The 16,826-nt window shown below is 60.2% G+C and overlaps 1 protein-coding gene across 1 annotated transcript in view; it reads left to right on the forward strand.

Moving 5' to 3' along the window:
* PNPLA7 (patatin like phospholipase domain containing 7) overlaps positions 1 to 15,983 on the forward strand; it is a 31,486-nt gene extending 15,503 nt beyond the window's left edge. Inside the window, 19 exon segments of the mRNA XM_067040130.1 lie at positions 262 to 324; positions 427 to 587; positions 641 to 649; positions 1,883 to 2,114; positions 2,407 to 2,639; positions 2,794 to 2,900; positions 9,939 to 10,473; positions 10,957 to 10,997; positions 11,870 to 11,953; positions 12,469 to 12,691; positions 12,829 to 12,897; positions 13,506 to 13,653; positions 14,110 to 14,228; positions 14,601 to 14,699; positions 14,701 to 14,763; positions 14,844 to 14,954; positions 15,373 to 15,457; positions 15,665 to 15,756; positions 15,894 to 15,983. Coding sequence (XP_066896231.1) covers positions 262 to 324; positions 427 to 587; positions 641 to 649; positions 1,883 to 2,114; positions 2,407 to 2,639; positions 2,794 to 2,900; positions 9,939 to 10,473; positions 10,957 to 10,997; positions 11,870 to 11,953; positions 12,469 to 12,691; positions 12,829 to 12,897; positions 13,506 to 13,653; positions 14,110 to 14,228; positions 14,601 to 14,699; positions 14,701 to 14,763; positions 14,844 to 14,954; positions 15,373 to 15,457; positions 15,665 to 15,756; positions 15,894 to 15,983 — 2,564 coding nt within the window.
* The last annotated feature ends 843 nt before the right edge of the window (positions 15,984 to 16,826 follow it).

Genomic DNA, 16,826 nt, shown 5'->3' on the forward strand with positions numbered 1-16,826 from the left:
AGACACAGTCTCAGTGCTGCAGAGATTCAACCCCTTCGTGTGTAGAGAAGGAGACTGAGGTTCAGAGAGGCCGCCCCTCCCTGTACTGGGTGCAGCCCTTCCACCGACACACCTGCAGCCTCAGCTGCCCAGAGAGTCTCCTTCAGGGCCACAGGCACTTCCTCATGAGTGGTGAAAGGCCTATTGCTTTCCTGAAGAGCAAACTTCCAGAAGGAGGGGCCTCGCTTGTCCTCCAGTGTGAGCTGGTGGTTGTGTTTTCAGGCCCCGCCCGGCTGCTGACCAGCGCCAACATAAAACAGCTCCTTGGCTCTGCTGCTCTGGACAGGCGCGCCGGCCTCCGTGTCGGAACAGCCTGGCCGAGCTTGGCTTCCTGCTCTGTGGGTCCCAGCCCGGCCTTGAAATGCGCCCCGGCGTCTGTGCCTCCCGGTATCCACGACTACCGGCTGTCCAGCTGGCTGGGGCAGCAGGAGGACATCCACGGGGTGGTGCTCTACCAGGCCGACAGCACGCTCACAGCCCGGACCCAGCGCCGTATCCGGCAGGCCGACTGCATCCTGATCGTGGGCCTGGGCGAGCAAGAGCCCACGGTGGGCAGATGAGGCGGCCTGCGGGAGTGGGGCAGTGGGCAGGGCCTCGGCAGGTGGGGTCCGTGGCCAGGGCTTGGGGTGGGGGGGCCGGGCCGGCTGCTGGGTTGGGCCAGGCAGTGGGCGTGGTCAAAGGGCTGCAGGCTGGGCAGGTCTTGGCGGAGGGGGGGCCCCACTCTCTCCTCAGACCCCTTGTTTCTCTCTTTTCCTCTGAATGAAGTATTTCAACAACCCAGGAAGGGATGGATAATAAGAGCAGACACCCAGGTATTTGCTCTACACGTTTTGGAAACATTTTGCCGTGTTTACCTGTGACGGTTGTTTTAGCAGGGGCAGGCGGGTACCCCGAAGTGGCCAGTGGCCACTTTACAAGGCAGAGGCTCTTGTAAAGTCGGAGCCTGTGTCCATCCGTGTTTCAAAATTTTACTATGTGTGTGTATGGGACTGTTTTTTTTTTTATATAAATAGTGTTCTAGTTTATGCCATCTTGAAATTTCCTCTTTCTCAACACTTACACTCCTGAATTTTATCCATATTGTTTCACTCGTCTTACGGCTGTTTCGTTTCTATTTGTGAATGCCCCACCATCTGTCTCTCCTCAGCCAGCGGACTGTGCAGTTACTTCGCTACACGCGTGTGCAGGCGTGTCTTCGGGGCGCCACCTGCACCTGCTGCCGAGCAGCAGAGGCTGTGTGTCTTCAGGTTCGGAGAGCTGCCAGACCGCGCTCCTGTCGTGCCCGTGAGGTGCGCGAGGCCTGGGGCGCCAGGCTCCCTGCTCTGCGCCGTCAGTCCCCTGCTCCCAGCTTCCTGGGTGTGGGGTGGAGTCTGCTGTCCCTTTGCTTTGTGTTCCCTCCTTCCTCTGCCCCGTCGTCTGCTCTCATTTCACGCTTCCACCCCGGGCCTGGGACAGCTACAAACTCGTCATCTCCGATGTGGGTTCCTCTTCTTACCAGGAGTCACGCTCCCTTGTGGGAGAGTGTTTGCAAAAGAAGGCTGTAGTGTGTGCGCCGCCTCCCTTCCTGCAGGCCCCTGGAGCTCCCTCACGCCCCCGCAGCCAGCCCCGCACCCCCTGGGGCACAGCTTCACAGAGGGAGGGCCAAGCACACCACAGCCGCGTTGGTCTTCAGAACCAGGGTACCACCCGCCAAGGCCAGGACCTGTGTGGGGCTGGGGCGTTAGGCGTGGTCCCATCCAGCCTGGGACCTCTGCGGACAGCCCCGCACTGGCCTTTGGCTCTGTCCTGCTCAAGCCTGCGGCCTCTGCTGGGCTGCCTGACGCGGGGCTCCGCTCTCCCTCAGCTGGAGCGGATGCTGGAGACCGCGGCTGTGCGTGCCCAGAAGCAGCTGGTCCTGCTGCACCGGGAGGACGGGCCTGCGCCGGCCCGCACCGTGGAGCGGCTCAACATGCGGGGCTGGTGCTCCGGCCAGCTGCACCTCTGCTGCCCTCGCCGCGTCTTCTCCAGGAGGAGCCTGCCCAAGCTGGTGAAGCCCGGGGCGGCTGGGGGCCCTGGCGCCCTGCTTCGGGCCCTTTCCCTCTGACTCCGCTCTGAGCCCGCTGGCTCTGATGGGGGCGCTTGCTCTCCACGAGCTCTCCCACTCCTGTGCACTCACATCTGCTTGAGCTTGGCCTTTGGATTCCCGTGGCCACAGGGTGACATGCCCCCCGGATGGGGGAGCCCCTACGGGGGAGGCAGAACCCCAGAGCCATGGGCCTGAGGTTCCCACCTTCAGCTGAGGCCTCAGAGAGCCCGGTGGCCTCAGGTTGTCACTGCTTCCTCCTTTCGACAGAAAAGCACACAGATCCTGAGGCGCCTCCTCCTCAGGGGTCCCCAGCCCTGGCGGCTGGGCGCGGGCCGTGGTGGGAGCGCAGGGGCCGCCGGCTCGCCACAGCCCACCCAGCCCCGCGGCTTGGTGGAGGCACCCTGCCAGCGGCGTCTGTGCCCAGGTGTCCAAGCCCCGAGCGCCCTCCCCCTCGGGGCTGGTGGGCTTCGGCTGGGCCCGTCGGTATGTGGCCCAGCTGCCCGCACTGCCCGCCGCACCCCAGGAGCCCTCCCAGGTGAGCCCAGGCGCCGAGCTGACGGCAGGGTCGGCATCGGACCCACCGGCTGTGCCCAGAGGGAGCTTTGGGTCAGGAGTGGGGGAGAGCGGCCAGGCCACGTCGGCTGTGCGAACTCGGCCCGGCCCTCCGCGTCTGCCGGCCTCTCTCGCAGGTGGAACTGTCCGAGCGGGTCGGCCAGAGGCCCCGGACCAGCGCTCCGACTTCTCCGGCCTGGCGCCGGCGCTTCGCCTTGCTGCTACTTGGGGGAGGCGGAGCGAGGTGAGTCCCGCCCTTCCCACGGGCCGCGCGTCGGTTCGCGTGCGCATGCGCCGGCGCACGTGCCCGGCAGTGCTTCCCGTGGGCAGGTGTCCCCTCCCTCCACGAAGACGGTGGAAGAGAATGTATTTCTCGTTCTGATTGTCTCCTCTTCTGCAAACTCCGTCCTGATCCTTTGCCAGTCTTTCCATTGGGCTGCGGGTGCGTTTCTTTCCATTTTAATGCACACACTTTATGGAACAGTGATCTGCGCTGCTCAGGACCCTCGTGGAGCAGCCTTTAGTTTCCTGGGCTGGTGGGTTCCGTCAAGGACTTTTAACCCAAACCACTTGTACCCCAAGTTGTCCTGACGCTTGCTGCCCTTCTCCTGACCTTGGTGAAAGGGAAAAGTACACGTGGGGGCAGAAACGGAGGGGCAGGTGTGTGGCGAGGGTGTGACAGGCCAAGGCCCCCGGGTGAACCGGTCGGCGCGAAGAGGGGCAAGGCAGCACCTCCTGCAGCATCTGTGCTGGACCCCCGCCCCTCTGAGGGCCAGGTCCCGGGGCCAGGGGTGCCCTGTGGGGTGGAGCCCCTCACACCCCTGGCCTCGGAGGACGTCAGGCCAGTCGCTGGGCTGGCGGGCTTGTGCCGCTTCCCCGGCCCTGCAGCGAGGCTCCCTGAGTGCCAGGCCTGGGTGCCAGCCCTGCTTACCGTGCTGGCCACCTGTCCCCAGGGCCTGACGGAGGAGCCTGGCTCACCACCTGCCTTGGCCCGAGGATGTCCCTTCTGGAGTGAGCTGGAGTCACTGTGTGCGTGCACCCTGCAGAGTCGGGGCTGTGCTTGCGCCCGGCCCCTCCACTCCTCGGCTAATTGTAGCTGGAGAGGGTCAGAGAAACGGCGCAGATGAGCCTCAGAACTGCTTGCCTGGCTGGCTTCACGCTCCTCGCTTCCACGCTACGGGGACTGAGGCCCTGACAGCCGGGAAAGCAGGGCGGCACGGGAGGGCCTGCCCTTCCGGAGACCCCGCCTCCTCACCCCCAGCCTCTTCACTGGCCTCCTCCTCCTCCGCGGCGCGCAGTTGTGGCCTCTGTCCGAGGGCTGCGCGGCAGGGGAGGGATCCCACGGCCTGTGGGCCGCGGGCCGCGGTGGAACGCCCTGCACGTGTTGACCCTGGCACCCTGAGTGCGGCCTGGCCTGGGTGGTGAAGTAATGAGTACCTTGCTCGTTTATTTTGGGTGACTTGGGGGCATCATGTAGTGCCATGTTTTTACCTGAAAGCTGAGCCAGTGGGCCCAAGAAAATCAGGTGATTTACCCAAAGTTGCCGGGATGGGGGGAGCGCTCGGGCTCCTTGCCGCGGGGCCGGGACAGTTAGGCGCCCTGCAGCGGCTGGCCCACACTTGGACCTGGTTTGCAGCAGCGTTTTTAGTGAAAATTTAGTTATTAAAGTAATACTCAGTTTAAAAGCCATGTGGCCATTCTGAAAGGCCCTATGGTATTTGTATAACACACAGCAGTCCTCTGCCCAACCTGCCCCACCAACAAATCCAGAGATACGCCACGGACACGGACAATATCCCATAGACAGTCACTTCCAACTTTTCTTCAGCTGTTTCCTCATTTACGTTTCTTTTTTTTTTTTATTGAAGCACAGTTGATTTACAATGTTGTATTGGTTTTAGGTGCACGGGAAAGTGATTCAGTTTTGTGTGTGTGTGTGTGTGTGTGTGTGTGTATAGTATATGTATGTTGTTTTTCATATTCTTTCCCATTATGGATTATTACAGGGTATTGAATATAGTGCCCTGTGCTATGCAGTAGGACCCTGTTGTTTATCTGCTTTTTCATTTGTTTCAGTTTTAGATGATTAAGTTCCCAACCGCTTCCATATATGCACAGGGTCAAAGTCTGTTTGTCCGTCTCTGTCATGTATCCTCCATCTGTGCACCTCCTCGGCACAGGATCCCGGTGTGGTCCCCTCTCTAGTCAGCCAGGGCTCACCGTTTGCCTTGCAGCAAGGCGGGTCTTCTTTGGAGCTAAGCCGTACCCTACTGCATATACGGCTGTGTCTCCCTCCTTCCGCAGAGTAATAATTGCGGCAGTTGCCGTTTGCTCAGTGGCCCACCCCAGATGCCGCTGGAGACGCAGCCGCCCTCAGCGTGCTCCGACCACCAAGTCACCTCTGCTGCACTCACTCTGGAGCGGCCTCCGCTCAGCTCTGCTGGCTGCTCCCCCGTCATGCTGCTGGGATGTTGCCTTGGAGTTTCCCTTCCCCGTGACCCTGGGAATTGCCTTTGTCTCTCTCCTGTGTCCAACTCCACTTCTGGATACCATGTCTTCCTCTTTCTTGATACATTCCTGATTTTGGTAGAGTTCATACTCTAGAAATTTCCTTAAGAGAAGATGCATGGGAGGCAAAAGTTTCAACACCTCATTTTCCTCTCACACTTGCATGACAGTTTGGTTATGGAATTCTAGGTGGAAATAATTTTCCCTGAGAATTTTAAGGTGTGGTTCCATCATCTTTTTAGCTTCCAGTATTGCTGTTCTGAAGTTCAGTGTCGTGTTATTCACAAAGCCTGTTCCTTCTGGATCTCGTAGGAGACTCTCTTCACTCTTGTGTTTCTGGAAGTACTTGATGATGTGCCTGGGTGTCCTTCTTTCCACGACCATTAGGCTGGGCAGACTCCCAGCGGGCCTTTCAAATTCGGAAATTCATCAGCTTCAACCCTGGGAGTGTTGGATAAGGCCCCCCCCCCCGCTCCCTGCTCTCTCGTCTGGATCACGATCCAGATGACCCCTCATCCTCTCACGCTCCTGTCTTTTCTTTTCTCTCCCAAGTTTTCCATCGTTGTCTTTTTGTTCTACTTTCTGGGTGATTTTTCTCAAATGTATCTTCTGATTGAACTTTTTTTGCTAAGGTGTTTCTAATGTCTGAGTGCTTTTTTCAGCCTTTTTGTTTGTTCTAGTCGTGCAGTTTGAATTTCTCTGAGAATAATAATGCTTGCTTGCTTAGTTTTCCGTTCCGTTCCGTTCCGTGCCGGCTTGCTCCCGTGAACTCCATGTCTCTGAGGTTGTCTGTGTGCCCTGACCGCACCTGTGGCGTCGCCGCGTGGGACCCTGTGGGACCCAGGCTGTGCTAGTCCTCCTCCTGTCCACAGGCATTTGGGTTATTTTCTGGGTTTGGTTACTGTGCACGAAACGGCGACAAGCATTCTCGTACAGATCTTTCCTGTGGACACGTGCTCTTCTCTTGGGCTAATACCTAGGAGTGCAATTACCCGTCCACGGGGTAGTTAAACAGTTTTCCACCCCCACTGGCAGTCTTGAGAGTTCGGGCTGCCCACATCTCTGTCACCCTTGGTATCGTCCGGGGTGTAAGTTGTGGCCACGCCCCTGGGGGGAGGCCGTGCCGCACTGCGAGTCTCACCTGCATCCCTGGACTCAGGCTCCAGGTGCCTCTGGGTCATCAGGTTCCACACGCCTCTCTCACACGTGGCTTGCCCTCTGCTATTCGGTTAGAGGAGTTATTTATGTAGTCTGAATACAAGTCTGTTTTTTTTAACTTTCTTTTTTCAAATTAATTTATTTTATTTTTGGCTGCGTTGGGTCTTTGTTGCTACACGCGGGCTTTCTCTAGTTGCAGCGAGCGGGGGCTACTCTTCGTTGCGGTGGGCGGGCTTCTCATTGTGGTGGCTTCTCTTGTTGCGGAGCACGGGCTCTAGGTGCGTGGGCTTCATTAGTTGCGGCACGCGGGCTCAGTAGTTGTGGCGCACGGGCTTGGTTGCTCCGCGGCATGTGGGATCTTCCCGGACCAGGACTTGAACTCGTGTCCCCTGCATTCGCAGGCGGATTCTTAACCACTGTGCCACCAGGGAAGTCCCTGAATACAAGTCTTTTGCCAGATATATTTATTACTAATACTGTCTTCAGTCTTTGACTTTTGTTTTTGTTGTAATGGCATGTAATGGCTTTTTTTTGTTTGTTTGGTTTTTGTTTTTTGCGGTACGCGGGCCTCTCACTGCTGTGGCCTCTCCCGTTGCGGAGCACGGGCTCCGGACGCGCAGGCTCAGCGGCCACGGCTCATGGGCCCAGCCGCTCCGCGGCGTGTGGGATCTTCCCGGACCGGGGCACGAACCCGCGTCCCCCGCATCGGCAGGCGGACTCTCAACCGCTGCGCCACCAGGGAAGCCCCTGTAATGGCATTTTCTGATGAGCACGTTTTAACTCTGATGAACTGTGATTTCCCAGTTTTTCACAGTTTTTTTATTTCTGGTGCTCTCGGGGCTCTTGCCTAGGCTACATCTTCTCGAAGCTTGTACCTCTGGGCCTGCAATGCACCCACAGTTGCTTCCTGTGAGTGGTGGCGTGTGAGGTGAGGGTACTCCACATGGTTACCTAGTTGAAGACTTTCCCTCCCCGCTGAGCCGTCTGAGTCAAGCACCAAACACCTGCCCAGGTGTGAGTTGCACTGAGGCATGTGTTCTACCGTAGTCACAGCACTACGTTGTCTTTGTTACTCTAGCTTTATAGGAAATGATCAGGCAGTGTAATTCCTTCAAATTCTTTTTCTTGAAATTGTTTGGATTGTCCTAGGTCCTCTGCATTTCTGTGTAAATTTTAGAGTCAGCTAAGTATTTTATGGGTTTTTTGCTATTGTCAATGGTATGTTTTTTTTTTTTTTTTTTTTTTTTTTTTTTTTTTTTGTGGTACGCGGGCCTCTTACTGTTGTGGCCTCTCCCGTTGCGGAGCGCAGGCTGCGGACGCACAGGCTCAGCGGCCATGGCTCACGGGCCCAGCCGCTCCGCGGCATGTGGGATCTTCCCGGACCGGGGCACGAACCCGTGTCCCCTGCATCGGCAGGCGGATTCTCAACCACTGTGCCACCAGGGAAGCCCGTTTTTTGTTTTTTTTTAAAAAATAAATTTATGTATTTATTTATTTTGGCTGCAGTGGGTCTTCATTTCTGGGCGTGCGCTTTCTCTAGTTGCGGCGAGCAGGGGCCACTCTTCATTGCGGTGCGCGGGCTTCTCATCGTGGTGGCCTCTCTTGTTGTGGAGCACGGGCTCTAGGCTCGCGGGCTCAGTAGTTGTGGCTCGCGGGCTCAGTAGTTGTGGCACGCGGGCTCAGTCGCTCTGCGGCATGTGGGATCTTCCCGGACTCGAACCGGGCTCGAACCGGTATCCCCTGCATTGGCAGGCAGATTCTTAACCTCTGCGCCACCAGGGAAGCTCTAAATGGTATGTTTTAAATTTCATTTTAAGTTGTTTGTTGCCAGTATGTAGAAATACAAATGATAGTTGTAAATTGATGTCATGACTTACAACCTTGCTAAATTCACTTCTTCCAGTACCTTTTTTTGTAGTTTTTTTTGATTTTATTCTTCTGAGAATAAAGGCAGTATTTCCTCTTTCTTTCCAAAATACATAAATGCCTTTGTTTCTTTTTCTTGCCTGTTGCACCGGTTAGAGCTTCCCGCACAGAGCTGAGCAGAGGTGGTGAGTGTTGGGGAAAGCATTCCCTTTAAGTGTTAAGTGCCATCTCTGCCATCTCGGCTCTTGGGTTTTGTAGATGCCCTTTATCCGACGGAGGAAGTTTCCTTCTATTCTTAGTTTGCCGAGTTCTTATCACAGGTGGTTGTTTTTATGGGTCTGTCGGGATTGTGTGATTCTGCTTCTTTATTCTGTTAATATGGTGAATCACACTGAGTGATTTTAAAGTAACATCAAACATCACCTTCTTGGGATGGACTCATTTGCCTGTGTGACATGTGGCCCTGTTTCTGTGTCACCTGACCCCTTGGGTCTGAGCAAGGTGGGCCATGCTTGTCCTTTCTTGAAATGTAGGCAGGTTTGTTTGCTGCCTTCAAAACTGAATTGGAGGGCTTCCCTAGTGGCGCAGCGGTTGAGAGTCCGCCTGCCGATGCGGGGGACGCAGGTTCGTGCCCCGGTCCGGGAAGATCCCACGTGCCGCGGAGCGGCTGGGCCCGTGAGCCATGGCCGCTGAGCCTGCGCGTCCGGAGCCTGTGCTCCGCAACGGGAGAGGCCACAGCAGTTGGAGGCCCGCGTATCGCAAAGAAAACCCAAAAAACAAAAAACTGAATTGGAAGGTGCTGCTGCTTTCCCTGTTCTCTGGAAGGTTTCAAGTGGTTTGTGTTGTTTTTCCTTATATGTTTAGTACAGTTCACTAGTAAAACCATCCGGACATGAAATTTTGTGAGGATTTGAAAAGTAAAGATTCAGTTGTTTTGATGGTTATTGGACTCTTCAGGTTTTCTACTTCTAGCGTCAGGTCTGGTAAGTTATGTTGGTCTAGGGATGTGTCCATTTTATCTGATTTTTCCTACTTCAGGCATGAAGCTCACACTAGCTTCTTACCTTTTTTTTGGTTTTTTTGCTTCTTACCTTTTTACTTGGAGCATCTGTACAGATGTTCCCTTTCTCAGTCCTGATATTGGTTATTAAGACCTTCTGTCTCCCTCCTGCTCCCTCTCTGTCTCTGTCTCCGTCTCTGTCTCTCTGTCTCCGTCTCTGTCTCCCTCCCCCTCCGCTCCCCGACCCTGTCCGCCTCTCTCTGTCCCCCCCTTTTTACATTTATGGATCAGTCTTACCTGAATTAGTCCTTTGAAAGCGCCAACTTTTCCCTTTGAGGATCCTCTCTATAATGTGTTTGTCTTCTGGTTCATTAATTTTGCTCTTTATTATTTCCTTAATTTTACTCTCTTTGATTTAAGCTGTTCTTTCTTTCCTAACTTATGGGCCAGCAGACACTGAGTGTCTGTGAAGGGCCAGATGGTAAGTCCGTGACCTCTGCAGCCAGCGCGGGGCAGAGGACGTCAGCTCTGTGTGTGCTGACCCTTTGGAGGCAACATGCCTTTTTGTTCTCAGCCTGGTCTAAAGTTTTCATCATCTTGGTTTTCAACAATGTAGGACTTTTTTTTTGTTAACTTATGCTCAGCATTTAGAACGCTCCTTGAACCTGAGGCTCAATGTCCGTCATCAGTTCTAGAACTTGGGTGTTGTTTCTGTCCACTTCCACCGTCTGTCCCTCCTCTTGGCTACAGCCACACGCTCTCTTCTGCTCACACGTGCTGCTTCTGGTTGTGCGGTGGACGTCACACACGGACAGTGGCCAGAACGGTCTCAGCCCGCGCTGCTTTCCGCTGGTGGCTCGTCCGGCCCTGGGGGCTGCGCTGGGCGCCTCCGCCTGCCTCCCCACCCGCCCAAGTCTGTTCAAAGCCCGTTGCTTCAGCTCCACAGCCTCCGCGACGCCAGCGGGTGGAGGAGCGGAGTGCTCGCTGCCTCTCGGGAGTGTCCCACTCCCTCTCTGAGTTGGCATTTTTGCCCCTCTCTCCATGGCACGTGCAGGACTCGGGCCCTGAGGGGTGGGGTGGAACGGGACGGCCGTCCCTGGGGTCCTGGCGGCCCGGCGGCGCCGACTCCCCGCTGCGCCCAGGTCGGCATCACCGGGCCCTGGCGGAGCACGGCATCCCTGCGGACGTGGTCGGAGGGACGTCCATCGGGGCCTTCGTGGGCGCCCTGTACTCTGCAGAGCGGAACTACAGCCAGATGCGGGTCCCGGCCAAGCAGTGGGCTGAGGTGAGGGGCATCAGGAGGGCATCGAGACGGACGTGGCCCTGCAGGGCTCTGGCCTCCGAGCGTGGCTTGTTGGGGGAGAGGGAGGGGGAGGGCACAGAGAAGCAAGGGCGTCAGTGTTGTGGGATGGGCTCCGGCTCATGCCCGGTCTTAAGTTGTAAAGGTGACTGAGGAGAGGTTAGTGCACCCACGGTTCCCCGCATTTCCACGCCCACCCCACGGGGCTGTGGGGGCACCAGTGCCGATAGGCAGGCAGGGGGCAAGGCCTAGGTCGGGGCCCTTATTGGGGTTTCTGTGGGAAGGGCAAGGCAGGGCAGGGCACACAGCTTAGGATCTGCCCGTTCGAATAACTCCGGCGGGTTTCTGGGCATAGTTACCTGGCACCTGGCCCTGGGTGATTCAGGCTTGAGGTGTGGGTTAGACAGAGGTGGTCGGGTGTGGGCTCTGGAAGGGCTGGGTGAGCCCGGATCTGTCTCTCTCCCCCAGTGTGCGCGACCCCAAATGCCAGAGCATCAGGGACACAGAAAGTAAGAAATATACATCGTGGGTACAGTTGGCCCTGCAGTGAATGGACGCCAGGGGTACCATCCAGGATCTGGGGACCCACCCGGGGCAGGCGGGCTGTGGGCAAGGGAGGGGGCGGGCTGCAGTCTGCCCTTCTCGGGGCTCTGCTGGTTTTTTGTGGAGCAGCACGGAGCCCTGGCTGAAACCAGGAGTGGGCTCAGAAGTGTTGGCATTCTCATTTTTAAAAGGAAAGATGGGCCTCCTCTGAGCAGAAGCTCTCAGAGCAGCCCATCTGCCCGATCCACGCATCCCCAAGGCGCCCGGGTTCCCGGGGGCTGCGGGCTGCTCGGCTCCGGTCACTGAGGACGGCCTCCGAGGGCAGTGGCCGCGGGGGGCGGTGCTCTAGCCTCAGCAAGGTCCGCGTTTAGGTCGGGCAGACCTCTCCCTTCCTCAGCCCTGCTGGTCTGGTACGGGTGTGGGAACAGCCAGGCAGCTTTGGGCGTCATTTCTTGCCACCCTGAGTTTGCGCTGGGCCAGGGGAGCCCACTGGGCAGCCACCCTGTGGGGCGTGGGGCACGGACCCCCCAGGCTGCCCTGTGGTCCCAGCTGTCGGCACGTGGAGGGGCTCGGTGGGGTGGCTGTGGTGCCGGGCAAGGGCTTCCTCGGGAGAGGACGCCAGGGATGTCCCAGGCTGTCCTGGCCCCTGTCCTCCAGGGGCACGCGGGTCCCTTCCGCCCGCCCACGAGTCTCAGTGCAAGCAGCTGGGGGCGCGTGACTCACCCCCGCTTACAGCCCGTCGCGGCGTCCGTCCACACAGAGGCAAGGAGGACCCCTTCTCCCCATCCCCGACCCCTGAGGAGTCAGGCATTCTTGGTCCTGTGTCCTGTGCTCGCAGGTCTCACCGGCCCCCACCCTCGCTGAGGAAGGATGGGCCTGGGTCCTTCCGGAGGCCGTGGGGCTTCGGCAGTGAGGGCCCTTGGTAGGGCTGCTGCTTCCCAGGATCGGAGGGATGGAGCGTCTGCCACGGCGGAGCGTGAAGGCCAAGCCCGGGCCAGCCCGGAGGGGCAGTGGTGGACACCCGGCTGGCCCTGGTCCTGGATGGGCCTTGCCCCAGTGAGCCTTTTTTTTTTTTTTTTTTTTTTTTTTTCAGTACGCGGGCCTCTCACTGTTGTGGCCTCTCCCATTGCGGAGCACAGGCTCCGGACGCGCAGGCTCAGAGGCCATGGCTCACGGGCCCAGCCGCTCCGCGGCACGTGGGATCTTCCCGGACCGGGGCACGAACCCGTGTCCCCTGCCTTGGCAGGCGGATTCTCAACCACTGCGCCACCAGGGAAGCCCGCCCCAGTGAGCCTTGAGCCGTCCCCGCTGAGTGGGCGGCGAGGGCCCGGCCAGCCAGGCCCTGCCGTCCAGGCCGCAGTGTTTGCTGCCCACAGGCTTCTGCTTGCTGAAGGCGCACGTGTGCGCCCAGGTCCCTGCCCCCGTCTCCTGACGCAGGCTCTCGGGGGTCCCTCGGGGTCACCTGCTGCCGGTGCCCGGGGCGGGGAGGCGGGGCTCTGAGCCCCTTCTCCCCTGCAGGGGCCTCACATGTGCCCCCGCGTGCCACCCCCCGCCGATGGAGAAGACCGTGCCAGACCTGACCTACCCCAACCCCTCCGTGTTCTCGGGGACCGGCTTCAACAGAAGCATCTGCAGCGTCTTCAAGGACAGGCAGGTCGAGGTGCACCCCCCGGCAGGGACCACCTGGGGAGCCCCAGCAGCCCACGGCCTCGGCCCACCTGGGTCTGGATGCCCTGGGCCCGCAGGGTCGGGGCCTGGCAGCCGGGGGTGTCCCTCGGAGTCCCATCCCCCTCACAGGACCTGTGGGTCCCCTACTTCGCCGTCACCACGGACATCACGGCCTCTGCCACGCGGGTCCACACAGACGGGGAGCACCTCCTCCTGGGGTGCAGGCTCCCCAGCGGGGGCAGAGTAGCTTCAGGGGAGGGGCCAGGCCCAGGGAAGCCCCAGGATCTCCCAGAGGAGGCGAGAGGCTCGGGGAGATGTGAGCAGAGATGACTCTGCTCTGGGCCCGAAGGCTGAAGGGCGCACAGGCAGAGGCGGAGAAGGGACGGGGGCAGAGGGCAGACCGAGGGTCCACGTGGGTCACGGCTGCGTGTGGGTCGGAGAAGCGTGCCGGGGAGGGAGCCCGTCTGTGGTGGGCGGCTGAGGCCCTTCTCCAGGCCAGCGTTTGGGGAGCCCCTTGAAATGTGTCTGCTTAGAAGTGAGTGGGCTGGCAGGGCTGGCGGAAGGTCACGGCCAGGGGAGGTGCGGGGAGGCCCAGAGCAAGGACGGCTCCCCCGGGCTCCGTCCGAGGAGGAGGATGTCCAGGGAGGGTGTCATCTGCCCGGGCCTGGTGCTCTCCGCCGGAGGCCAGATGTGCAGGGCTCAGGACCCACGTCAGCGAGGTTCTGAGCCGAGGGTCCAGGGCAGGAACTCACCCTGGGCAGCAAAAGGCTCCTTTCCTCTCCCCCAATCCCTCTGGACGCCCCCCAGGCTCCCTGCGGAGGTACGTGCGTGCCAACATGTCCTGGTCGGGCTACACGCCCCTCCTCTGCGACCCCAAGGATGGACACCTGCTGGTGGACGGAGGCTACATCAACAACCTCCCAGGCACCGTGGCGGATGGGGTGGGGCCACCCGGCCGGGCCTCCGCCCTGCGGCTCCTGCGCACCGGGGGTGGTACACACGCGCGCACGCCCGGCACCGCGTGCTCCCGGCAGATGGCTCTGTTTGTCGGCTCGGCGGTGCTCAGAACCAGGCCCACAGTCAGAACTAGCAGCCTGCAGGTGGCAGGTCTGCTGTGGGCAAGGCCCCTCCTGGGGCACACCTGTCACCTGTTGGACAGCTCTGTGCGCTTGGCCGACCCCCTCCGCAGGCCCAGGCGTGAGGATGGAGAGGAGACCCTCCCCACCCTCCAAACCCTCACCCCCATCCCCCCACTCTCAGCGCTTCTCAGGCGGGCTCTGCCCCCAGCCCTGGCTCCACCCCAACTTCCCCCAGCTCTGACCCGTCACTCCAGCCATGCTCCCACCTGGGGCTCTGCGTACCTGTCCCCATCGGTGACCAGGCCACCTCCTCCCCGGAAGATGTGGCCAGGTCAATGGGGGCAAAGCATGGGCAGCCGGGACGAGACAGACCTCACCAACGACGGGGGTGCGCTCTCCGGGTGGTGGCTGCTGTGGAAGCGCTGGAATCCCCTGGCCACGAAGGTCAAGGTGGGGGTCCAGCCTTGCCTAACCCAGCTGCTCCTCCCCACATCCTGGCGCCAGTGTCCCTGAGACCCTGAGATGGGCAGGGAGGGGGTGCGCCTTCCAGGCTCTGGGTCCATGAGGGTGGTGGCCGCTCACTCACCATCCCTGCCCGCCTGGGACCAGCTCTGGGAAAGGAGCCAGGCCTAAAGGCGCTCCACACCCCAGGACCCCTGGCTGGGTGCCCAGCCTCCCCCGAGGCTAGCAGAAATAGCCTCCCCTTGGGGGGAGGGGAGGGGAAGGAAGGGCCAGGGCAGGAGACTCAGCGGCTGTGCCCAGATGGAGGCCAAGGGCCACGCGGGGACAGGAGAGCCACACTCAGGGGCTGTGACACGGCAGGTGTTGGACATGGCGGAGACCCAGACGTGCCTGGCCTACGTGTGCTGCGTCCGGCAGCTGGAGATGGTGAAGAGCAGCGAGCGACTGCTGTACCTGCGCCCCCGCCGCCCCCCGCATCGACAGCTACGGCACCCTGGGCTTCGGCAAGTTCGACGAGATCTGCCTGAGTGTCCAGGCCGGCTGCCCCTCCCAGGCCTCCCAGCTCTCGCGTCCCGGTCACGGGGTTCCCGGTGTGTGTGCAGGAGGTGGGGGTACCAGCACGGCCGGACGGTGTTTGGCATCTGGGGTCGCAGTGGCGTGCTGGAGAAGATGCTACGGGACCGGCGGGAGACGAGCGAGGTGAAGGCGTACAATGTGAATGCCTGAGTTGGCGCCCCTCCTTCCTCTCCCATTCCTGTGACCCGTCCTCTGCTGCCCAAAAGTCCAAACGAGAGGCACGGCGCCCTGCAGCCAGCAGCACGTTGGCACGCCCTCTCAACTGCTCAGGGCTGCAGGTTCCCTTGCCCTGCCCCAGGGGCTGGAGGACAAGGGCAAGGGCAAGGGCAGCGGCCCTGGGGGGCTGTCTCTTGGCCTCTGCCCCCCTTTGAGTCTCCGCCCTTGACGTGCTCACGTGGGAGAGGGTGTCACTGTGGGTGGGGGGCCACCCAGGACTCTGCCTGTCATCCATGCCCCACCCGCACTCCAGGGCTAGGACCACAGAGGGTCATGGAGAGGGTGGGGCCGGCTGCGGTCAGGGGCTTGGCCAGATGTCTCCTTCGCCTCTGCCCCCCAGGTGCTCACCTGCCCCAACGCCTCCTTCACGGACCTCACTGAGATCGTATCACGTATCGAGCCTGCCAAGGTGGCTGCAGCGGACGGTGAGTTGGACCCCGGGCCACATGCCCACACAGCGGAGGATGGTAGTGGCAATGTCCCCTCCTGACCCCTGACACTCTCAATAAGCCGCCCTGGCCACCAGGCTCCTCCTAGCAGCCCCTGGACCTGGAAGGCTGCATATGGGGACCCATGCTGGCCCCTGCCCCTGCTCTCAAGAGGATACCTGCATGGCCCTGCTCTCTGCCCAGATGAGTCTGACTACCATACCGAATATGATGAGGTGCTGCTGGGCGGCCCCAAGGACTTCCAGAGTGCCCCAGCTGACCTGGCCTCCGACTCGGCGAGCTGTCCGGACACCCTGTGCTCCCCAGCTGAGCTGCCAGCTCCAAGGGCTCCAAAGCAGGACAGCTGCTCCCTCCCTGCTGCCCTCCTGGCTTGCCCCCACCTTGACCTTGACCGTGTGCGGTTTGCTTCCAGGCGGATGAGCCCTCGCTTCGGCATCATCGGCACTCCCGTCCGGCTTCGCCCGAACCATCCCAGGACTTCGCATCCTCCCTGGCTCTCTGACCAAGATGGGTAGAGGGCTCTGCTCTGATGCACCCTGAAGCCAGCACCTCCTGTGGGTGGGTTTCAGAGAACCAGCTGGCACAGCTCCTGCAGCTCTTCCCCAGCCTGCCAGGGAGACCCTGCTGGGGCCCAGGGCCCTGCCGGCCGGTGTTGGGAGTGTCTGGGGCCTCTCTGCGCTGGCCGCTCCTGGTGGGGCACTGGGTCCTGGCATCCCCTGCACACACAGCAGTCCTGGGGGGCTGTGTTGGCCCCTGCGGGCCCCCTGAGGCCTCTGAGATGTCAGAGCCCCTGATGCTTCTGCTTAGCCTGTCAATAAAGGTAGATCTGATTGTGTGGGACATGTGGTCCCTGTGCCGAGTTCCCCGGGGCAGGGGGCAGCACCAAGATGGGCAGCCCCACAGTCCTGAGGCTGCAGGGGGGAGTGGTCACCATGCGGGGACCCCAGGACCCCAAGCCAGCCAGGCAGGACACCCAAGGTCTGGGGTGCAGCTGCGATCCCCCCAAACCAAGGATGAGGCCCTCCCGAGCTCTCAGGCATTGTTTCCATTCTGTACACACAAGAGTCTTCCCTAAGATGATGCCCGCACCTTCTCAGATGATTAAATAGCGCCAGGGGGGGTCCTTTTGTACAAAAAAGAGGACCTGTTAGTTTTATGACTTTGGAGTCCACGATCCCTGCAGGTCTCGGAGCAGGGCACGTGGGTCTGCGAGAGCAGGGAGACCCTTGACCGGAGGGCCCAGGACCCGTGGTCAGGGGACCGCGGGCCTCGGTTTCCCAGCTCCAGAGGCAACGCTGAGAGGGCGGAGAGACGGTTGGTCCTGCCCCCTGCCGCCCAACCCGGC

The sequence above is a fragment of the Kogia breviceps genome, chromosome 8 (assembly GCF_026419965.1).
Source record: "Kogia breviceps isolate mKogBre1 chromosome 8, mKogBre1 haplotype 1, whole genome shotgun sequence".
Taxonomy (NCBI): Eukaryota; Metazoa; Chordata; class Mammalia; order Artiodactyla; family Physeteridae; genus Kogia; species Kogia breviceps.